Source organism: Taudactylus pleione, unplaced genomic scaffold (genome assembly GCF_031769625.1).
Source record: "Taudactylus pleione unplaced genomic scaffold, aTauple2 ptg000244l, whole genome shotgun sequence".
In the NCBI taxonomy this organism is placed as follows: Eukaryota; Metazoa; Chordata; class Amphibia; order Anura; family Myobatrachidae; genus Taudactylus; species Taudactylus pleione.
Window position 1 is genome coordinate 7,130,235 of NW_028284646.1, and position 25,616 is coordinate 7,155,850.

General features: G+C 39.5%; 1 protein-coding gene across 1 annotated transcript in view; it reads left to right on the forward strand.

Moving 5' to 3' along the window:
• Positions 1-25,616, forward strand: part of CSMD1 (CUB and Sushi multiple domains 1) — a 1,974,400-nt gene that overhangs the window by 1,380,846 nt on the left and 567,938 nt on the right. The window contains exons 11-12 of the mRNA XM_088479751.1: positions 17,532-17,635; positions 21,081-21,193. Coding sequence (XP_088335877.1) covers positions 17,532-17,635; positions 21,081-21,193 — 217 coding nt within the window. The remainder of the gene's footprint in view (positions 1-17,531; positions 17,636-21,080; positions 21,194-25,616) is intronic.

A 25,616-nucleotide genomic window follows, 5' to 3' on the forward strand; every position in this document is an offset into this window, starting at 1 on the left:
TTTCACACACAAACACAGAAAAAAAGAAGAATTTTTAATTTTTTTTGGAGTGCACTTTGGGGGTTACACCACCCTTTAACGGTCAAGCCAGCTGACCCTTTACCTATGACACAGGCGCACGCTTGGCACTACTTTGTTGATGCACGTGCAGCTACTGCGCACACAATTCACAAACACAAAAAAATATATATTTTTATTTTTTTTGGAGTGCACTTTGGGGATTACAGCACCCTTTAATGGACAAGCCAGCTGGCCCTTTACTTATGGGACACAGGTGCACGCTAGGCGCTGCTCCTTTGTTGATGCACATTCAGCCATAGTGCACACATTTCACAAACACAGAAAATATTTTTTTATTTGGTTTGGAGTGCACTTTGGGGTTACAGCACCCTTTAACAGTCAAGCCAGCCGGCCCTTTTCCTATGACACAGGCGCACGCTTGGCGCTACTTTGTTGATGCACGTGCGGCTACTGCACACACAATTCACAAACACAGACATTTTTTATTTTTTTTTGCACTTGTGGGGAGCACCTCTGATGGACAGAGCACTCCCTGGACAACACTACAGCACCCCTTTAGGACTGGGACACTGCACAGGACTTTGGACTGGACACAGCCCCTATGGACAACTGACTGCACAACACAGTCCAACCAGCCCCTATGGACTTTGGAGGAGTGGACACAGCCCCTATGGACAACAGCAGCACAGCACAACACAGCTAGCCCCTATGGACTTTGGAGGAGTGGACACAGCCCCTATGGACAACAGCAGCACAGCACAGCACAACACTACTCTGCACTACACAGCCCAGCCAGCCCTAACGCCCACCCTCCCTCTTCACTGTCCACAGCTGAGAGAGAAAATGGCACCGACGCGGGTACCTTATATAGAATCCAAAACCCGTGAGACCCGGAAGGCGGGATGATGACGTTTTGCCTCGATTTGAGATCCGAGTCAGGCGGGAAAAGTCGAGCCTCACTCGGATCGGCCTCGGATCTGGGGGTCTCGGGGGGGTTCGGATTTCAGAAATCCGAACCCGCTCACCCCTAGTATATACACAGAACAAAAGTTGAAAGTGTCAGTCTCCTTATGCGTTTTTCTACTGTAGTGATATGGCATTTCATCAGAGTACATCCTTTCATAGAGAATGTTAGGAGACCTAATACATCAAAAATAAGAAAATATTCTAATATTTGTCCGTATGTTATGTTTTATGGATGTGTAATGATGTTTAAATTCTTTAGATAGTTAGTTTCTGAGGAGCAATGGATCATATAAATGTACAGTAAACATGATCTAAATTCTTAATAATAATTTCAATGTTTCTGTTGTTCTGTTGAAACCGGCTTGGCTCCTTTGAACATTCTGTCCTGAATTAAATTGAAAACATACATTATAATTGATAAGTGCTTGAATCAAATATAAACTATGAGATAGTGAATCCCTATGGTTATTTTATTACATTTTATTAAAACTAAAATCACACATTCTTATTTATGTAATGTACTGTATATGATTCTTTTGTACCATATGAAAAATCCTGGCCAAATGTTATTTTCCATCACCTCTAACCATACTATATTACATTAATGTACAGTAGGTAGTAAAAACATTGCAGTTTGGTGCCATTTAGCATAGGAAAAGTACAATTAATTATGAGCATTTTATTTAAAGTGTCACTAAAAATTATGACATTATTGGAATCTGGTTTTACTTGCTGTTTACACTTGGTGAACTATGTTAGTTCATATAACTTATAAATGTTTATAGTAACAAAGACATCAGAGAAATAACTTCTTTAAAAAAAGTTTACATAGTTAAACTACACATTTTAAGAAAACATCAGAAAAAGTTTGATAACATTTCTCAGCATTATTTGTGCACTGGAACATTTGAAATGAAGTGGAGATAAATGAGTTGAATGCCATATATACGGAAATTGCAGTAGTCAAGGTGGGAGGTGATGAGAGAATGGAAAAGATTTTTGGTAGTATCTTTGGTAGTATCTTGGGTAGTATCTTGGGTCAGAAAAAGTTTGTATCTTTGCAATGTTTCAAAGAGAGAGACTACAGGACTGGAAGAGGAAACTGGATGTGAGTAGTAAAGCAAAGGGTGGAGTCAAGTATGACTGATTAAGTTGTGGTGTTATTGATGTTGAGGGAGTTTTGAGAAATAACAAGCTTTATATTGGACATGTTGAGCTTTAGGTTCTGTAGTATTGGAACTTCCATGTGGAGATAGCAGAGATAGTTTGTTACATTGAAATAATTCAGAAGGTGAATAGTGAGGGTAAGATAGGTAGATTTGGGTGACATCATTATACAGGTAGTATGGTGAAATGAACCAATCAGTTCCCCAAGAAAAGAGTTGTGCAATGAGGAAATCAAAGGGCCAAGAAAATAGCATTGCACTGTATGACTCAAACAAATAGGGGAAGTGGAGGGGAGGATGTATATGAAGTACTGTAGAGACACTCTGGGGCTGATCCTGAATTGAGAGCAAGTAACTTTGCACATTGGTAAAACCAGGTCGCACTGTAGGTGGGACAGATTTAATATGTGCAGAGAGCATTTGAGATTTGAGAGGGGCATGTCCAAAGTCAGAAATAAATTGCAGTGCAAAAATAAAGCTATCCAGCATTTGTGGGCTACATGCACAGACAGTATTTACCCTGCATGCGAAAAAAAAATAATATTTGCCATATTTGCACCCTTTGCATTGCAATATGATTTGTCCCAGTTAAAAAAGTTATTTGCTTTTTTGCTTTGTTCCCACCTTAGAATCATCCCCTATAGGAGCAGTATGATAGTCAGGCAGTGAACCAAAAAATGATTTTGTTATTTAGGTTTTGCTGGAGAAGAGAGTTACCAACCGTGGCCCTGATTCAGAGCCGGATGCTCTGACAGAGCGCTCGCTCTGAATCAGGGCATCTTTTATTTTTTTTTAATGGAGTGGCCTCCTGCCACCCACAGCTAATGCGAGCGGCCAGGATGATGGTCGCGATGGTCAAGACCATTTCGACCATCGGGCTTGCGACGAGACCCTTGTGGTAGGGTCTCATGGCCACAAGCCCCAGAGAGCTTTCGGCTCAAACAGAGCTGAAAGCTCTCCCACTGACATCACTTTCTCATGGGAATGCCTCCGTCTGGGCTGTCACCCCCCCGGCCCGCCCACCAAAGGGGGTGTGCTGTCACTCAACATCGACAGCACGCTCCCTTTGGTGCGAGACCCGGAGCGACGGATTGCCCGACGCTATCCAGCTCTCGCGCATGCACATGACGTAGCCAGCTCCGTAGTGCGCATGCGCTCTGGGCCACCATCGACCCGGTTGTGAGTGCTCAGCACTTTCGACTGGGTCTGAATCAGGCCCAGTGTCCAGAGCAGCAGAGAGTTCAGTAGGATAGGTATGGAGTAGTGACCCTTAGATTTCGCTGTTAGTAGATTATTGATCACTTTTGTTTAGTATAGTTTCTGGTAAATGTTAGGGAGAGAAGCCCATTGCAGAGTGTAGAGTGATTTTGGAGGTACACAAGTTGCTCCAGAACTTTGGAGTCAAGGTAAGAATAGGGCAGAAGTGGGAAGAAGATTTCAAAGATTGTTTTTTTCTTAGAATTGCTGGGTGAGTTGAGTGCATGTATAAAGGGGGATGAAAATGTGCTAGTAAAGAGAGATACACTGCAAAGATAAATTAGAGGTTAGCAAGCATTATGGGAGAATAAGCAAGAATATGGGGTAAAATAGGGTCAATAGGGCAGGTTGTACCTTGAAATAATGAGATGAGTGCAGAGACTTCATACTTAATAATAATGAAATGAAGGTGGATTGGGGAGTACAGGGGTGTGTGCAATATTTCATGAGGAAATATTTTGTTTAATGGTGTTTATTTTGTCTGTGAAGTATGTGGGACAGCAGTGGGATGTGTAGGGGGGAAAAGTGGTAGCGCGGATGGGCACTGAAGCAAGTTTCAGGTGACAAGCAGGTGTCATGGGTCACAAGACTGGGTGGACTTTTGTAGGTGACAGGTCTGCTTAGTGCACCTAGATAGATGTTTAGTTTGATTGTTACTATGGATCTCATACAGAGTTGGCTGCAACTTTTCATGCAAATTTTTTCCTAGCAAGTTGCAAATATGATTCCTTACAACAGGAGGGTCAGGATGGGGGATGGAGAGGGTTTATAGACTTGGTCAAATAACAGTAAGGCATGTCTACATGAAATGCATCAAAGATGGCCACTTAAAAGATGCAAATGCGCTTGTTGCAAGGACGTGACTTACGGTTAATCAAACCCTGGTGCAAGTTACCAGCTGATGATGATGATGATGATGATGATGATGATGATGGCCATGTGCCATGTCTGCTTTGTCAAATACATCTAAGACACATCCAATTACACAAATAAAGTACAACTGTTGCTGCAATCTTATAGCAAGAATACAGTGTACTAAACAGTGTTTTTTTTTTTAAATAAAGCTTTACACACTGTGTTTGGGAAGGGGAGGAGGCTGATATAGGTATTAGTGAGTCTTGTTAATGCATCTTATTTGATTTGCATTTCACAGTCTGTAAGTGACTTGGGTGCTTCCTATCTATGCTTCCCTGCTATTTACTGTAATGTGTATGAGTTGTGTACTGTTTTTCTGAGCATCTTTTGTTCTCATATCAAAGCCACAACTCCATTTGCAATCCTTTCACATCTCTCGTAACTTGCATTAGCAGGGATCCGTATTTGTTACCTATACGGTGTTGGTATTATTTTGTGTTTGTGGCCAACTCTGAATAAGTTCCTACTGTATATGTGGTGGCTGGAGCTGCAATGTCTATGATTGTGGTGAGTGATTTGTAATAGGAATAAGGCAGGACAAAGTGGCCATAGGATAATATAGTTGTGTAGTAAAAATGAGAAGTGGATTGAGGGAATTTGGGTGCAGCAAAAGAGGTAATGTGGAGGTGAAGGAAAGGAGGTTGTGGTTAGAAAATGGGAAGGCCAATCTTATAAACTAGAGATGGTGCAGATGGTTAAGGGAATGTTCATCACAGTGGGTTGAGATAAAGTCCACTGAATGAGACCAAGTATTGTGGCGGCAGAAATTGTGAGGTTGTCAAAGGGAAGACTGAAATCAACCAATATGAGAGGCACTCTGTCAAAGCATATGAAATTTGTGAGCCAGTGGGTTAAGTTTGAAAGAATTTGGGAAATTGAAACTCATGGGTGATAAATAACAGCAATACAAAATGCAGAGGAGAAAAAAGATGTATAGTAAGGAAATGAAAGAAAGGGAGGGTTTCAGGGGCTTGGAAGTGGGATATCAGGGTAAAGGAAAGGTGCAGTATGGAAAAAGTAGAATGCCACCTTGTCTTTTCCTGGTCTGAGTATAGCAGAGTCCCCCATATGATAGAGGTATAGAATATGTAGAGTCAAATGAGAGAAGCAAGGTTACTGTAATTGCAAGGAGAATGGATGAATTTTAAAGGTATAGGTTAGGGCTGGGTGCAGAATATATTGATAATGTTGCAGGTAATGGAAGTATTGTAAAAGGTAGAAAGACAATTTTGTTTTGGAATGAGTTGTGTGAGCAGATAGTGGGGAGCGTGCAGATCCCTGGGTTGGGTGAGTTTTCCAGCAGCCAGTGTGGAAATGAAGAATGTGAAGGCTACTTTACCACATCCTGGCTGTACAGTACAATATACGGTAGTGCATTAAATTATAATATCACATGTATGAGAGTTTTAATATAGTTGCCAGCCTCTGCATATTAGATTAATGGTCCATGATGCTGATAGTTGGACTGAGTGGGGCCAAAAAGTCCATAGAGATGGCAGTAGCAATCACCGTTGGCCTCAGTGAGCAGGTTAAGTACTGCAGTGTAAGTTTCCAACAGTATCTACAAACTTTCAAAGCTTTATATTTGTGAAAATAACACAAAGTGGGAGGTAGGCCACAGAGCTGAGCTAATGAATATCTAAACTACTAATCTCCTACTAGGCTTTAACTGTGTGGAGTTTGTATATTCTCCCTCTGCTTGCGTGGGTTTCCCCTGGCTGCTCCGATTTCCTCCCACACTCCAAAAATATACTGACAAAGCAGCCTTCTGGCTAAACACGTGTCAGCGTTCCATGCTGCTGCCGGTCACAAGCACTATCAAATGCTACAACACGTTATAAAAATTTACCTAACGATATGAAAGTTTGTACCTAATACCAAAAATTTAAGGGCAATTGAGTGCATAGTAGCAGTATGACTATGCATTACGGTGACAAGAGCCAATAAACCGAGGAGACTTGGCAGTGAGTATATGTGGAACTTAAGCGAATGCTGTAAATACAGGATTAATAGCCACCCAGTTCTATAGACACTATTTTGACCAACGGCCAGTTTTGCTGAAATAAGGATAACTATTAAATAGAAAGATACAGTTACTAAAATTCCATTGCAGCGGAGTTATAATTTAATCTGCGATTGAAACATACTTACTGAATAGTCTGCCCCAGAAGTAACAGTGAATTGTAGCCACAAGAATAAAAGCTACAATCTCTTATGGGGAAGCAGATAACAAAAATGTATACATGTATTTAATAACTGTCATTTAGAGGTTATTAGACAATAATAACACAGCACTGTGACTGTATATTACTGAAGTATTAATTCTACATAAGATGGTAGGACAATAATATAGAACGGGGGACAGTGATCTCTCCTTTATGTCCCGGGAAAATAAAGGCATTCAATTATCACCCGAAGCACCTGGTGTTACATATTATTTATAAATTGGAGTATGTATTTATATACATTATAATCCAAGCCCAATATTGAATTATCAATATTGGAGATATACCAAGGAGACTACACTAACTATTTTTTAGCACTCGATATTGCCAAATAACACGTGAAACAGGCCGATTACAGGTGGCATTTTAAACCACTTAAAGTATATTATTTTCTACATATGTATACACATTTTTCTTTAAATTCTTTGATTTTAATTGTTATATATTTCGCCTAGTTTTGGACAAAGTTATATTTTTATAAAAAACTAAAGAAATAAAAGTTATATTTTAAAATAATTCCAGAGAACACATTTTGGACACCATATTGATCCAACAAGTGCACCAGATATTATTCTTATCTTTCTCTTTTGTTTTTCTAATCAATGCCAATTATAAGACTATCAGGGAGCACCTCCACATATACTAAAACATATCAGATATTAAGAGATATGGATGGAGTTTCTTTGGATCATAGAGAATCAACATAATATCTATTATCTGTAGTGAATATATATTGGTAGGGGATCACATGATCATTGTTTTGTTTGTTTTCATACTGGTAGGTTAATTGGCTCCCAAGAAAAATGAATCCTTATGTGCATGTGGTAGGGAATATAGGGCCTGATTCAGAGCCGTTCGCTATTTGCGGTCGTTCGTTCAAAAACAAGGGGTGGCTATTCAAATGATCCCTTCGCAAATTGCAGTCTGTTCACACCTCTAAGTCTGAACGAGCGAGCAAAACATATGCTCGTTTATTTGTTAAAAACGCCCCCTGGCCGCTCGCACCATACGTCATGTCCGCTATTTATTAGATTAATCGAGTACATCGACCAGCGTATGAACTGCTCGCTATTCTTGTGGTTGGTTTTTGCTACCACAATCTTGCAAGCAGTTCTGGCTATAAAATAACCCAGTGACGTGGTCAATGACGCTGCTGTATTAATTATGCACACCCATAAAACGCCCGTTTTGACCTTTAAGCACGCCTGCGTTCGGATCTCCACTCCCCATTTTCAAGCACCTTCCCCTGTTACCACCCACATACGCCTCATTCTGTCACTCAAAATAGCAGGCATTCGCTATATTGCGAGCACATGAATTTCGGCCGCACTGACTGGTTCGCGCATGCGTATAACGATCCGTACGCATGCGCAGATGTGCGAACATCGCTCGGAACGAGCGTACTGCCGCTAGCGAGTGGCTCTGAATAAGGGCCATAGATTGTAAGCTCTACTGGGGAAGGGACTGATGTGAACGGCCAAATATTCTCTGTAAAGCACTGCGGAATATGTGTGCACAATATAACTGGTATTAAATAAATAATAATCTAAATCTAATTGCCCTCTGCAAGCCGCTACATACTATGCACCACAAAAATCATCTACTGGTGTTTAATGTTTTAGAATAGATTGAAGGCTTTGAACTACAGCACATTTAAACATAATTATATGCAACTGTTTAGAGAGTGTATTAAAGGGCTGATTCAACATTTTTCACAAGTGCAATGCTGAACGCAGATTCTCGACTATTGGGATCTGTGCGTGCGCAGAACCCATTCTGCGAGTGTGCAGAATGGGTTCTGTGTAAACACACACTGCCCTTTCTGTGCTGCTGCCTGATTGATAGGTATCCACCCTATTTTCCGGGAGTGGCAAGGCCAAGGTCTGCATCAACTGATGTAGTTTCCTGGCCTCCCAAGCCGGCCGCGACCCAGCGCCGTCCACCATAGCGACCATCAATGGTCACGATAGTGATCCCAGCCTACAACCTTGGTCACAGTGCAGGGATCGCAAATGCAGCAGGGGGTGTCATACACCTCCTGCTGCCTTTGCATATTTACAATGACGGAATTGCAAGCTGCCTGTGTGCAACTTTGCAATTCCATTCCAACCTGAATTAGCCCCTATGTTCACAATACTGGACAAGTTGTCTTACAGAATTGTAGCAGTCTGACTCATTATTAATAATGTTATATGACATATTTGATAATTGTCTGCTTTACATTACATTTTGAGGGTTTTTATGGTATTCTATAGCAGATATACCAGTAGTTTGTTATTAATTAATTGACATATTTAATTTAAGTACAGTAAAGAGTTTCTGAAACACTTATAAAATGCTATATACTGTATTTTATATTTTAGTAGAAATAGCTTATTTGTTGTTAGTTACTATTTGTTTAGAATAAACAAATATTGTCTGCACAACAATAAGTTGAATATTGTCAAATAACATATGTTTTTTATATTTTTCTATAGGTATCTAATTTTATAAAACATATTTTAATAAAATAATATAGTCAGGGCCGTAAGTAGGGTAGTGCGACCAGTGCCTTGGCACAGGGCACCGAAGGGCAGGGGGCGATATTTGGCCCTGTCAATTTTCCTGTTTATTATCATTCTCACTTGTAGCTTCCTCTTCTATTATGCCCAGCAGCTCCTGGCCTCCACTACCTCTTCCCTGGCCCTTCCCCAGGAGGCCATGGCCCTTTTTCAGGTCCACTATCTTATGTCCCTATTTAAAAAATGAGGGGGGGGGGGCATCAATGCTCTGTCTGGCACAGGGTACCAAAAAGTTTAGTTACGGCTCTGAATATAGTTAATTAAATTATGTATTGTCCAGAAGATGCTCCCCACACATATTGTAGCATTGGTCATAGATTGTAGTATTCTTAAACTCATTCAATCAGTATATTAGAAATGTACGCTTTCTCATGTTTTAAAAGTCCCTTTTTATTATATATTTTTCTACAAAAAAGAAATAATAAAGGAACAAGACAAGAAGATCTCATTATAACTGCATAAAGCAAGCAACAGGTATTCTGAAATACACTGTATCAGATGCATGCAGCTCTCTCAGTTGCAAAAGTGAAAAGTTGATCTTTTCTCAGCAGTTCTTTATTATGCAATTCCAATATAGCAGCTGGTAGGAATTTGCAAATAAATCTCTTTGACAATATTTGTTACAAAAAGAAAATTACTGATAGTAAAATAAATGTATTAAGGAAGCATAGTAATTCATTAATATGAATGCAAGTATCAAAGTAGTAATAGTAATTTAAATATTCAAATTAGAGATGATCGGTTCAGTTTTGACTTGGTTATTTTTAACAAATTATAAATTCAGATTAGTGCAAATTTATCTTATTTGTTATCCAAAACACGTGACAGCAGGATAGCCAATATGATGCCATTTTTGAGATCCAAACATATCCGAGTAACACCGAACTGCTCATCTCTAATTGAAAGAATGTTATATACTTATAAGAAAATATAACATTTTCTATGATTTATGCGCTATATGTCTAAAATGTAGTGAGGAAAAAGCAAAAATATAAATATGTCCAAAAATAATTCAATAGGGCCTCATTTCCTTATAGAAAAATGCCCTTTATACAATAGGTGTTATAAAATATGTAACTGCTGCACAGTATAAGTAGAATCGGTATGCAGTCATGTTGCCGCCGCCCACATCCCACCGCCCGGCAATATACTGATGCCGATATCCCGACAGTAAACAGGATACCGATGCCGGCATCACAAAGCAGCAGAATCCCAATCGTCTGGATGGGTGAGTAACGGAAAAGTCCCCGGGGAAGGGGAGGTTAGATTTAGGCACCACTTGGGGGATTAGGGTTAGGCACCCCCCGGGAGGGTTAGGGTTAGGCTAGGGGAAGGGGGGGTTAGGGTTAGGCACCACTGGGGGGAGGTTAGGGATATGCACCCCCCTGGGATGGTTAGGTCTAGGGTACAGGGAGAGGGGGTTAGGTTTAGGCACCACTGTGGGAGGGTTAGGGTTAGGCACCACCAAAGTAGGGTTAGGGGTAGGTTAACCTACCTACCCACCACTACCGGCATTCTCATTCACCCTGCCTTCTGCTGTTGGTTTTCATCCGCCGGCTATTAAGCCGCCGGCTAATCATACCGATTCTGTTGAATCAAGATATCTCTAATGCAACTCAATCCACAGCTCACACTACATGTTACTACTCGCGGTCACGAATTGACACTTTCTTACAGTATGCCCAGACAGGACGGGGTTACTCCAGTTGCTAGGCGATCGGCACGCCTCAGGAAGTGATATGTCATCCACTGTGCAAATTTGATTGGAGCTTCAGCCTGTTTGTACTCACTGGACTATTGCAGCTGTGCCGACTATAGAGTGTCTGTGAGTTCCCTCGGCCTGGCTGCATAGTCAGGTTGTTCCTGTGGATATGAATACCTAGCCACACCAAGCAGCCTCTGGGCTGCCTTCTGTTCAGCAAATCCTCATTCAGTTTCCTAGCCACATCACGCAGCCCCATGTGCTGCCATCTGTTCACTGAACTTCCATATGGCTTCCTAGCTGCACCTAGCAGCCCCCATGCTGCTCTCTGCTCAGCTATCTCCATATGGCTTCCAGCCACACTAAGCAGCCCCCGTGCTGCCATCTGTTCTTCAAAACTAAACAGTACTTTTGGCACAGTTGCTGCACCATCGGCACAATTGCCGCACCATCGGCTCCCAAGCCATTATCCAAAACCATACTGTACTCTTATGGCTATAGCTGCACCAATGGCATTTGCCGCACCATTGGCACCATTGCCGCACCTTCGGCACAGTTGCTGCACCATCGGCTCCCAAGCCATTGTCCAAAAACCAATCTGTACTTTCAACAGCTATAGCCGCACCAATGGCTATTGTCGCACCATCGGCACAACTGCCGCACCATCGGCTCCCAAGCTATTGTCCAAAAACCAAAGTGTACACTCACGGCTAGAGCCACACCATCAGCACAACTGCCACACCATCGGCTCCCAAGCCATTGTAAAACCAAACAGTACTCTAGCGGCAATTGCCGCACTATCAGCACTATAACCGCACCATCGATATTCTTATCACCATCAACTGTGTCAGTCCTAAATACATTTTTACCTATTGAAATCCCTTGTATCTCCATGTGAGCCGCTACTACCCCGAGCATAAGTCCAGGCGGCCGCCTTAGTACCAGACAAATATATAGGTGCACCCTGCGCAGAAAACTCAATAGTGAATGAATTTAAAAAACAAATGTTGTTCAATTGATACAAAAGTAATTGTTGATATCCCCACCAGATGCAAAATTCTTGAATCGGTTTTTTAGAGTGAAATAAAATGAATAAATAGAGAAAAAAATAGAGAAAAAAATAAAATAAATATATAAGTCCAATGTCACCATAAATGAATAAATCCAATTAAAAAAGTTTCTTCATAATAACATGGTAAAACGTCTTTCTTCTTATAGTACACTGGTCTGCCCAAAGTCACATAAGCCACTCAAATTCCTCTTCAAACACTATGGTACCTCTTGTTCCTCAAATATAAAAACAAGGGAAAATCGCAATAGTGTGATACAGTAATTTTATTTAGAGTGACAATTTAAAAGTGATTAAGAGGCTGTGTACCAGACACAAGGGTGTATAAAAACACCATCAAGCATTCGTAGAAACCATAGGGTACCTCCTGGGATCAAGAATCCACCCACTGTGCTTTTTGGTCTGGATCAGCTCCTCCTCTACCATCCACCAACGCGTTTCAGCTTCAAAGAAAGCCTTTATCAAGGTGAACTTAGTACCGGTGAACGTATCCTAGTTCTAAGGAAACAACGGGCAGTTGTTATTGGTGGAAGATCTCGCTAGCTGGGTTCTTGTGGTCTCACATGGAGTTGGCATTGGAATTTGTAACACTACATTAATTCTCTCATACATGTGGTAATATACTTTCATGCACTGTATTATACTGTACAGATTTCACTCATCAATAAAATAGAAAAGATTAATTAAGATAATGCCTGATTTATCTTCACACATACAAAGACATATTGAGACTGATGCAAACTAGAATGCAAGTTTTCATGCATTGCATGTACAGAACTAAATGCATATATTTGCCTGTGTGCAGAGTTGTAGACACCTCTGTGGCCAGACTGCCCCTATTTGTGTGGTTTGATACTTGTTATCACTGTTAGTTCATACAGTACTTGCACTAGTTCTATTCTTGGTGCAAATTATTACTCTTTCAGGCACTTCTGCATACCATGCAATTTTACCTCACTGGACATTGCCTACATTACAGCCGAGTTACACCCCTTCAGAGGCAAGTGGAGATGTAACTGAATTGCTTGGTTCTAGAGCCTATACAGTAGTCTTATGTCAGTGCCAACAAACATATTATCTGTGTATACTGTGTTAGTCTTGTCTTCATGTCTAACATACCCCATACCACATAGAGTGAAGCTTGTTTCCCTAAGTCTTTGGCACATGCTTTCAGGATAAAGCAGACATCAAACAAAGACAGACAGGAGCACACCAGTCATAACCAAAACAAGCTGTGGTCTGTGTAAAGGTGTCTACACACTAGATGATTTTTTTGCATAATTTGGCTGATTCCAATGCATTGGAATGACAAATTGTGTAGTGTCCACAGGCCCGCCAAGAGCCGTGGTGGGCCCCGGTAATAGGGGGCGTGGCCTAATTGGGAAGGCGTGGTCACGCCCCCTAGCTGAGAAAAGAAAAAAAGATTTGCAGCGCCGCGAAGCGCACAGTGAAGCGGCGCTGTGCGCTGGGGAGGGGGGTGCTCTGAGCCCCCTCAGCCCGGCGCAAAGTCTGGGGGGCGCGATCAGTGTGATCGCTCCCCCGCACGGGCATAGGAGACTGCTGTGGTTGCTGCTCAGCAGCCACGAGCAGTCTCCTCTGCAGCTCAGCACACGCTGACCCGGACCCGGGCCCCCGCCGGTCCTCTCAGGCAGCCCGGGCCCGGGTAATCTGTACCCGCTCACCCCCCCCCTCGGCGCCTCTGAGTGTCCACGAACGATAATGATTCCGATGCATGGTCCTGCAGGTTTTTTTTCATATCCTCAGATCTTACCTACATGTAGAAAGATCTGGCAATCTCGTTATCGATGCACTGGGAATCGTTAAGGATGCGCGATTGGTCGTTGGTCAGATTGCACAGTTTAAAGTATGTTATCATATGTCTGGGAGTGCCAGGGAGATCAAGGGAAACTGTTGACACCAGGGCTAAGTACAAGTCCCAGCATCCTCCAAAGTCTGAGATGAGACTTATACAGTAAAGTGTTAAGATAACAGGAAATCCTGATTCTAATGGCAGAGATAAGCGGTCACTATCCATCAAAAAGATGGTAAGATGCAAAAATGAAGAAGTAACTATACACTATAGTAAATCCATGTTGCACTGCAGGTGGGCAGGTTTAAAAAGTAGCCCACACTTTTACAGCAAAAAAAATAAGCATTTTGTGCCTGCTGCAGTAAGTTCACTGACTATTTAGTGAGGTGATAGAGCAATGACCAATTTAATCAAATACTATTTACTTAAAGAACACATAACATTCTTTTCGTGCATACACATTATATTTATTATTTGTTCCCTTCACATCTTTGTGTAGTAATTCATATGATTATACTTAAAGGAATCTAAAATCTGTAGCCAAACAGATAATCATAATGTTCACATCAACACTGAGTATTTCAGGAGATATATGTGCTAGTTTGGGGTATAATTATCAAACTGTTTTTGTATGAAATTCCTCAAAAACAACTGTTTTCAGGGGTACCAGTGAAAGCTAACTATCTTTTTGTTGTTATAAGCAGAAACCACAACATATATCTCTGATCTCTACCATGGTCCCACCATATTCAACTGCAAGAGCAGCCCCCATAGGTTTCTTTGGGGGCTATCAAAATATGAAATTTACCAATCATTCTGTAGCCTGGCCTTGGTAGCTAACACTATCTTCAGATGGCATTCACCATAATAGCCTATAGGCTACTCTATCACACTTTTTTTTAAATTTTAAATCTCTTTATTTATTGAAAGGTAGATAACGGGTAAATACAAGCAATTATAGCAGCAAAACTACCAGATTTTCTTGCTTTTGATATTGAAAAAATGAAACATAAAAAAAACCAGACAAACAACAATAGCATCTAAAAGATATAATCACACTTTTTATGTAGAGGGATCCTTTGAACCCTCCTTGCTGGCCCATCCTAATGCATATGAAATCCAACAGCCATGCATGTGCATTAGGCTTGTTAGATCTGAGCTCAGAAGCAAAGTGATAGAAGTAGCTTTCACTTTGCTTCCAAACTTTCCTGGAAGCTCTGCCCCAGCACTTACAGAATACTAAATGCAAGCAGTAATTTAATTGTTGGGGGATATTTTATTTTCACATTGCAACTGCAATTGAAATATGGTTTGTGGTGTATTTGCTCCTACATGAAAGAGAGGGAATCGGTATGTATTACCGCCGAACCCATGCCCGGCGGTTGGAATCCCGACAGTGGCATCCCGGCAGTGGAGGAAATTCCAATCGTCCAAGGTAAGTATTGTCTAACCTAATTCTACCCCCTAACCCTAACTCTCCCTTAGGGGTGCCTAACCCTAACCTTACCCCTCTAAGTGCCTAAACCTAACCCAACCTTCCCCACTGCCTAAACCTAAGTTCCCCGGGGGGGTGTCTAACCCTAACCCTCCCCTCCCCCTAGCCTAACCCTAAGTCCCCCCTATCCTAACCCTCCCCCAGCGGCTATCCATGCTCGGCGCCCGGCATCGCTTCAATCGGGATGCCGGGCACCGGTCTCCCGGCATCGGTAAAATGACAGACGTCTAGATTTAGATGACGTCATTTAACCCTCGCCAGGATTAAGCAGTCAGGAAGCCGTCTGTAGGGATTAAGTCCGCAGGCTTCCCGACTGCATACCGAAAGAGAATCCTATCCACTTATGTGACTGAGAGGAATGAATGTGAGTGGGAAACCAAAGACTGAGTATTAAAAGGAGCAGGGCGCATTAGTTTGACATGTACCAGAGTGGTGATGTCAGGTTCATGTCAAACTAATGTTGGAAAATGTATTGTCAAATGCAATTGAAGTTTAAACATCCTCTATTGTTATGAGATTTTCACCTACCAAGAAAGTATACTCTATTTACTGCCTTTAAGTCACTTCCTCAATTTTTATATAAGGGATATTGTTTCTCTAGTAACCCTACAGTACTGTATATATTTCATAAGGAACCTGTTGTTTAAACAATGTTTTGAATGACCTCTGTTTTACTGTTAAATTATGTCTGTAGCTTAATTGTTTCAGCTTTGTATGTATTATTCGTAAAACATTTCTATGCTTTAATTGACAGAGCAAAAAAAAAGTTCAGACACTACTGTAGTTTTCTCCCCTTCCAAATTAGTAGTTGTTTTTACTCAAACTTGAAGTACATTTGTTTGTCCAAGTAACTTGGAGTGAAAGGACATCTGTTTTTGTGTCTACTGAGATTAGTATAAAAATGTCTCATTTCTTTCATGGTCAACATAATACTTCAATGTCAGTTGGACTTTGGCTGCCAGTGCTAACATCACTAAGCTTTAAAAATCTTATAACCATTGAGAAGCACAGATAGCTTAAGCGGTAAAGACATTAAAGGCAAGGAAGTGTAGCAACCCTGATGGCGATAGCAATGTTTACTGCAAAAAAGTCTTCATTAATTACTGTAGCTGCACATTTATTAAAACTCTAAAGTTCAGTCATGACAGAAAACAGTGCAAACTAAACAGACTTAGCAAGTCATTGTATCTTTAATTCATAAACCCAACACTGCTCCATTCCAATACAGACATTAAAGAGTGATAAGCTCTTTAGAGGACTAATAAAAAGTTAACGAAGGATGCAACATCATCCTGGCAGTCTATTTTGCAAATAATATAAACACACACACAATTATGAAAATAAACACATTCTTAATGTATTACAAAATTACATTTACGATAAAATAGTATTTGAATTGTATATTTTACTAAATTAATAATAATTAAAGTCAACAAATATAATTATTGATAACTAAATAAATTACTTTAGTTAACATAAAATATATTTATTTTATTATAACATATAATGTATGAAAATACACACTAGCCTTCTTAAAAATATAACTTAAGAAAGAATGTGCACTATTAACTGTAAAATATACAGTACAGGTTGAGTCTCCCATATCCAAAATGCTTGGGACCAGGGGTATTTTGGATAACGGAATATTCCGTATTTTGGAATAATTGCATATCATAATGAAATATCTTGGGAATGGGACCCCAATATACACACAGAATGCATATATGTGTCATATGCACCTTATACACATAGCCTGCAGCTCATTTTATACAATATTTTCAATAATTTTGTGGCTCAAGCAAAGTTTGTGTACATGCATGAAATAATTTTATGTTTCATTTACACCCTATACACACAGCCTGAAGGTCATTTTATACCATATTTTTAATAATTTGTGCCTTAGACAAAGTTTGTGTACATTGAACCATCAAAAATCAAAGGTTTTATTATCTCAGTCAAGCCAAAATTTTTCCGTAATTCGGAATATTCCGTATTTCGGAATATTTGGATATGGGAGACTCAACCTGTACCAACAAATGTATACAATTTAAGCTTTGCTTCAGAAGTTGTATTTAAAAGATTATACAACACATACTATATATTTTTCCAGCAGGATGCATTTTACAGTATATGACAATGATTAGATCTGCATGTACTGTATATTGCACAGCTTACAGATGCATTGTATGCATTGCTTATTCTGACAGTCTGCACCTTGATGTGTGGTTGTGACCCATCTTGGATTATGAACATGTTTCATGTAAATACTTTAAAACGTTTTCTATACTATTGCATTTAAAATTTCCCTTTTTTTATGTGTAACAATATGTATATTTTTAAACAGGTAATCAAGATTTCTTTTGAAGTATTCGAGCTGGAGAGGGGCTATGATACCCTAACTATAGGAGATGGTGGAAAAGTTGGTGACACAAGATCAGTTTTATATGTGTAAGTACAAGTTTTGCAAATAATGCAAAAATCGTAACTCTTTCATTATACTGTTTATACAAATATACCAAATACACTAAAGTGTGATAATAATGTAAGTGCACATTTTTACATTTTTATAGAATATCGAATGTGCCAATTTATTTGTGTTGTTCTATATCTTGTTGGTCAGATATTAAAGAGTATTGCATTCTAAAATTGTTTATATTTAAATATATACTGTGTATATATAGTGTGTATACAGTCAGGTGCATAAATATTGGGACATTGACAGAATTTTCATATTTTGGCCTCTATTCACCACCACAATGGCTTTGAAATGAAACAAACCTTGACAAAGGGGCGTCTGAGCCATTAAATGTCAGAAGTCATGTTTTTGATGTAAATCAATACAGTTTTTTATTAGAATACCACCGAGTGCCGCTGCTTGTTTGTAGATAAAGTGGTATATATACATATACAGTCAGGTGCATAAATATTGGGACATTGACAGAATTTTCGTATTTTGGCCTTTATTCACCACCACAATGGCTTTGAAATGAAACAAACAAGATGTGCCTTAACTGCAGACTTTCAGATTTAATTTGAGGGTAATTACATCGAAATCAGGTGAACGGTGTAGGAATTACAATGGTTTCTATATGTGCCTCCCACTTTTTAAGGGGCCAAAAGTAATGGGACTATCAACTCAAAAGCTATTTCATAGACATATGTGGGCTATTCCCTCATTATTTCATTATCAATTAAGCAGGTAAAAGGTCTGGAGTTGATTCTAGGTGTGACATTTGCATTTGGAATCAGTTGCTGTCGACTCTCAATATGAGATCCAAAGAGCTGTCACTATCAGTGAAGCAAGCCATCATTAGGCTGAAAAATCAAAACAAACCCATCAGAGAGATAGCAAAAACATTAGGTGTGGCCAAATCAACTGTTTGGAACATTCTTAAAAAGAAAGAACGCACCGGAGAGAGCTCAGCAACACCCCTTCACAACAGTTGGCCAAATCAAGAACACTTTCCAGGAGGTAGGTGTATATATGTCAAAGGCAACAATCAAGAGAAAACTTCACAAGAGTGAATATAGAGGGTTCACCACAAGATGTAAACCATTGGTGAGCCTAATAAACATGAAGACCAGATTAGAGTTTGCCAAACAACATCTAAAAAAGCCATTACAGTTTTGGAACAACATCCTATGGACAGATGAGACAAAGTTCAACTTGTACCAGAGTGATGGGAAGAGAAGAGTATGGAGAAGGAAAGGAACTGCTCATGATCCAAAACATACCACCTCATCAGTGAAGCATGGTGGTGGTAGTGTCATGGCATGGGCATGTATGGCTGCCAATGGAACTGGTTCCCTTGTATTTATTGATGATGTGACTGCTGACAAAAGCAGCAGAATGAATTCAGAAGTGTTTAGGGCAATATTATATGCTCATATTCAGTCAAATGCCTCAGAACTCATCGGACGGTGCTTCACAGTGCAGATGGACAATGGCCCGAAGCATACTGCAAAGGCAACCAAAGAGTTTTTTTAAGGCTAAAAAGTGGAATGTTATGCAATGGCCAAGTCAATCCCCTGGCCTGAATCTGATTGAGCATGCATTTCACTTGATGAAGACAAAACTGAAGAGAAAATGCCCCAAGAACAAGCAGGAACTGAAGACCTTTGCAGTAGAGGCCTGGCAGAGCATCACCAGGGATGAAACCCAGCATCTGGTGATGTCTATGCGTTCCAGACTTCAGGCTGTAATTGCCTGCAAAGGATTTGCAACAAAGTATTAAAAAGTGAAAGTTAGATTTAAGATTGTTTAGTTTGTCCCATTACTTTTGGCCCCTTAAAAAGTGGGAGGCACATATAGAAACCATTGTAATTCCTACACCGTTCACCTGAAATGGATGTAATTACCCTCAAATTAAATCTGAAAGTCTGCAGTTAAGGCACATCTTGTTTGTTTCATTTCAAAGCCATTGTGGTGGTGAATAAAGGCCAAAATATGAAAATGCTGTCAATGTCCCAATATTTATGCACCTGACTGTATATGTATATATACCACTTTATCTACAAACAAGCAGCGGCACTCGGTGGTATTCTAATAAAAAAACTGTATTGATTTACATCAAAAACATGACTTCTGACATTTAATGGCTCAGACGCCCCTTTGTCAAGGTGCGTCTTCACCTTGACAAAGGGATGTCTGAGCCCCGAAACGTCGGAAGTCATGTTTTTGATGTAAATCAATACAGTTTTTTCATTGGAATAACACCAAGTGCCGCTGCTTGTTTGTAGATGAAGTGGTTTAAATTGTGCCAGAAGGCACCGGTGGATTTCACAGTGGTTGTGGAAGTGCCGGACTGATGGATTTATATATATATATATATTTCTTTTTTTTTTCAACAAACATCAGTGACAAATAGAACTTATTTAAACAGACTTGACCTTTTTATTTCTTCAAAATTTTTCTCAAACTTCAATTCATGCTTTCAAGATGTTCACTGAAATGTGTCTTCTCAAATGTTCTAATCGCTGGTGAATAAACTTTGATACAGTAGCTTCCATAATGGCCTAGCTACATACATATGAATGATCTTTGTTTATAAAAAAATATTCACATTTAAGGAAAAGTGACCTTTTAAAATATGTTTGTACAATATACTGATATAAGGATAATGTCATTGAGTGTTTTCTGGTGCTATTGAATAACTGACAGTATTTCAAAATTAAAGAGGTCAGACTTCTGATAGCTGATGATAGTATCTAACTTTATTAACTGGTAGAGACCAAGGCATACCTGGCTGAAAAGTACATAATTTTATTCTTGTGTAGTATTGTGCTGTACTTTTTGGTCAGTAATACTTGGTGCTCCATTCTCTGTAAGCCAATGGCATTAAATTATGCAATCACCTGGAGGGATTCTTACTTTTTTAAATATTCTTTATTATATTTATAATATAGTTTTCAGTGGTTGCTTGTCATACAACAGTTTACCTACAGCTGGCAAAAAGGTCTGCAGAAAATCTAGATAGTCTTTTTTCTGTTATATCATTTTCTCAGCCTCTGTGCTTGTATGTTACTTTAATGGCACATTCAGTTTTCTTGAAAGTCTTCCTTTTCATTTCATTTTATTTCTAACCTATAGGTCTCTAAGAATATGTTAACGGGCTACACAATGAATAATTTGCTTACTTGAGATGACTGTTTATCGACCAGATCTGTGGTTAGCTTGTGTAACCAAATGTATAATCAGATGAATTACAGATAAAATAGTAAGCCAAAGGTGATAGTTGATGAAGCTTCCTCTACACTTTATAAAGGAAGACTTTTGTTGAATAGATTTGCAATGAAACCTTTAATTCTTATATGAATCATACATTTTTTTTAATATCTTACTATTTCAAAATATGCATTAAATAATGATATATATTTTTAATATGTGTTATAGTCTTACAGGTTCTAGTGTTCCGGATCTCATTGTTAGCATGAGCAACCAAATTTGGCTCCATTTGCAATCAGATGACAGCATTGGCTCACCAGGATTTAAAGCTGTTTTTCAAGGTTTGTTTCTATGTGTCTTTATTATGTTTAAATGCAGTAAACATACAACTGTACAATATAACAAACCTGTAATTCCAGTGTAACTTGGCTACTTAAATATACATCTATTGAGGATGCCTATAGATATTATTATTCTGTGTATGTAGCAATTCATTACAGGGCCATAATGTGGTCTGGGTGACTAGTGTTGCCAGCCAGGCACCTGGTAGAGACACCTAGCCACAATGTTCTACCTTGTTAAGTGCCTGGAGAGGCACACCTCTGCTTGGAAAGCCTTAGCTTTAGCCTTAGCTTTCCAAGCAGAGGTGGGGCCAACAAATATCTTCTTGTCAAATGCTTCCCCTGTCACTTGATGTGTGATGTCATAATGTCGCATGCATCAAGGGTTGGGAGCAGCCCAGAGCACAGAGGCACCCTGCTACAGCACTGATTCATTAAAAAAATATATCTACTTTAAAAAGTCAACTTAATTAATAATTAATGATGGGTGATATGGTGTATGGTGATATGGTTGTGTGGGCAGCACAGACAGTGTAATGGTTAGCATTGCTGCCTCACAGCACTGATGTCGTGAGTTTGATTCCCACCACAGCCCTACCTGTTTGGAGTTTGTATATTCTCCCTGTGCATGTGTGGGTTTCCTCCCACACTCCAAAAATATACTGGCAGGCTAATTGGCTCCCAACTAAAATTAACCCTAGTGTGTATGTGTGTGTGTATGAGCATGTGATAAAGAACATAGATTGTAAGCTCCACTGGGGCAGGGACTGATGTGAATGGCCAAATATTCTTTGTAAAGCACTGCAGAATATGTATGCACTATATAAATAACTAATAAATAAATAATGATTTCCAACACAGTGAATTAAGCCTATGGGTCCAAGCAAATATTATAATCCTAAAAATAAACTATGGACTGACCATGAGCGTTAGTCTAAGCCATGCCTAGAAAGAAAGGCTCAGACACTGTAAATGTATTTTACTACCCACCGCTCAGTGAGTTAGACACAGAAAACATGCACTGTGCTGAAGAAAGTCTCCAGCATTTGAACAAGTGTGTTATTGTTGCACTATTGTATATCCTGGCAACAGATAATGGGGAAACCTTTTTTGAAAAAAGTTTTAAAAAAATATACTGTAGTAGTAAATGATGACTTGAACCTGGTTTAGTGTTCCATGGTTGTCCAGGTAAATACAAATTAGGGGTGAGCGGGTTCGGTTTTACTCGGTTTTACTCGGTTCTTATCGCCACTTTACCGCAACTTTGGCTCGATTTAATTCGCTATCCAAAACACATGTTCGGCGACAGCCAATAAAAAGATCCGGGTAAAACCGAGTAAAACCGAACCCGCTCACCCCTAATACAAATATTATAGTAGCTTTCTTTTTACTAATGGATGCTTCCAAATTGTAAGTTCAAGAAAGTCTGGCAACAAATCTAGTCGGTGAATTTCATTTACATTCATAAGAAATAAGGTGTTACAAGGAAATTTGTTGCGCACAGGTGCGATTATATGATCACAGTAAAGGAAGGTTCACACCTATTGTAAAGCACGTATGTCATGGTTTGTCTACAGAGACATTGCACAATCATTTCAGGTTTTCCCAGTGACAGACATACAGTACATGGTGACGAGTGATTTCAAAGCTTTGCCTACTACCACCATGGAACAGCCCTCAGCAGTAACTGTCAATTTGTTTATGAAAATAAAATTCTCATTTAACTTTCAAACTGAATAAAATGTGTCACGTTGAAAATAATGACAAGTCCTACTAAATTGGAAACGTCTTCAACTACTCAAAATGTTACTCGTAGTAAACCCCTTGAAGCTCATTTTAAATCAATTCATATGCCAATCCACAAAATCAATTCTTGCTCTCATAAATATGTCAATTATCTGCTTCATAATTGGGAAAAAAAGTAAACTGTTGCTTCTGTAGCAGGTGACTGCTCACACCAACAAATACTTCTACTAGAAAAGCAACATAACTATAGAACTGATCGATTAGATAAAACCAATACATTAATATGTACAAACAAATATAAAAATGTATATAAAAATGCATGCTTTTTGTTGATTATACAAGTTTAATTCTTTATAATCAACAATATTATTTAAAAGCCAACAACTACTGCAAATAGATGTATAAAAGGACCAAAACACACGCGTCATACATAATGAACTCTTACAAAGACAAGTTGATACGACACACTTAGGGGCATATTTATCAAAAAATATTTTGCAGGATATCCACGGTTTCAGGAGCAACCCGCAAATATTAAGCATCTCCAGGATATATATACTGTATGAGAGACCATAGCGGATATTAGAAAGATCTGGTGTGTTCCCCCCATTTTCAATCACTTCAAAAATGCCAAATTTATAAGCTTCTCATTCCAGGGATTGGCCCAAGTAGCTGCTCCCAATTTCAGACGGCAGTAGCCAATGTAGCCTATAGGCTACACACCCCAAAAGTTTACATAAGATCCCACCCCAGAACTCTCCACTCACACATGTGCAGTCTGATGACCGCTCAGTAGTGTGAAAGGGCCCCAAACCTAGAAGTAAATTGACCGTTTCCAACATATTGCAGTGACTGGCTCCTATCCAAGTGATCTTTAATGTCCTATTACTGGGGTAAGTGGCCATAACAAATAAAATTACCAGGACCGATCCCAATAATTAATAAATATGTCCCTTAGTATAGCACACTAATAGTTTCAATACCACACGGAGACCCAGACCCTATAACAGACACAATACACATGCAGTTGTGGATGTTTTAATGCTTCAAAAACTATTTTATGCAAACTCTATACAATGTAGACAGTACTTATTGTTACACATTGGGCCTTGAGACCCTGCTACCTGACTCAGCGCTGCCATTTTGTCTCCTGGGGTGCTCTGCACTGCAGTGTTCCATGACACTTGTGCTTGATAGCCTACTCTAGGTTAGCATCTTTCCATAACTTTCCTGATCCCAGCGTTGCATGAGCACCATCATGTTGGTTACAGTCAGCTGACCCTGGATTCTCCAACCACAGGCTGATTTTCCTCAGTGAATTATATGGAGTTGCAGGATTTTATCATGGTGAGTGAATAGGTGTCTGGAATTATTATGGAGCAATCATTGTTCAAAAATGTTCTATGTTGGTTCAGACAGTAATTTGAAAATAGAGGTAACAGTCAGTGTAGGCCTGGAAAATTAGCACATTTTTTGCAAAAGTTATATATATTTTTATATATGTTAAGTGTAAGAGGTTATTTTTTAACATGTAAAAAATACAATAATCAAGTATTCGAAAATATAGTACCTAAATAAAATGCTTTATTCCATGAAAAAAAAAATTAAATAAAAATCATTGTCTTCTAGCAATGCCATTGGATGGTACCTTTACCAAAACAGTGAGAACTGCCTCGATTCTTAATAGATAAATTACTGTGGGGATTATCACTAATAGTGACCCCGTTAATGTATAGGCTGAAATGAAAAATAAGCCCCTTGCCACCATAAACACTTATTTTTTCCTGCCGGCAAGTGGGGTTTTTGAGCCTGAGTCAGAGTTGTATGCTATTGCCACCGCAGCTGCAATCCCATGCGCTGTTGCTGTGTGAAAACATCCAAATGTCGCAGCCACTGGGAAATGTATTGAAATGCTCACTAACGTCTTTGCAAATCCAAGCATCTGCGTACAAAGACGCAGAATCAATCACATATCATTCGATGTTAGAAAATACTGAGTAACTCCATGGTCGCGCAGAATTTCAGCAGAAAAATAAGACACAAGAGCCATGTTTACTGTATACATGATCACAGACGCAGAATGTGACACGTCCCTGAAACAATCACAAACAACCAGCATTTAAAGCTGATACTTCCCTTTACCACCCCTAAAGTGCCCCCTGGCTGTCAATCACACTGCAAATACATACTCGTTGCAAGCAACTATGATCATACCCCTTGATGCATACGCAGTGCAACTCAGATGCATACACAGACAGCTGATAATAGCTTAACTGTGAAATCATCAACATAGCATACATCTCTGAACCAGACCCTTTGTCCATTTGATAAATCAGCTCCGGCCTTCTACACTTCATACCACTTATACCCCTTTTAGACTTAAGATCCGGGAATTTGCCGGGTCTATCAACGTAGCAAATTCCCAGGTCTCAGTCTGACCTTGGTAAAGAGCAGGATCATGGACCCAGGACTTTGTCCCAGGTTGTTTCTTTTCACATATACCAATATTCCGGGTTGATGTACGTTCACGCGTAAAAACTCTGGATTTTGATGTATGTGTGAATGGGGTATTATTGGAGCTGGGCCCCTGATCAAGCTCCAGTATTGTGTTTGTCCATCAGGCCAAAAGTTTACCTATAGCTCCTGAGTGATGGACTTTAATTAAAAAAAACTTTAG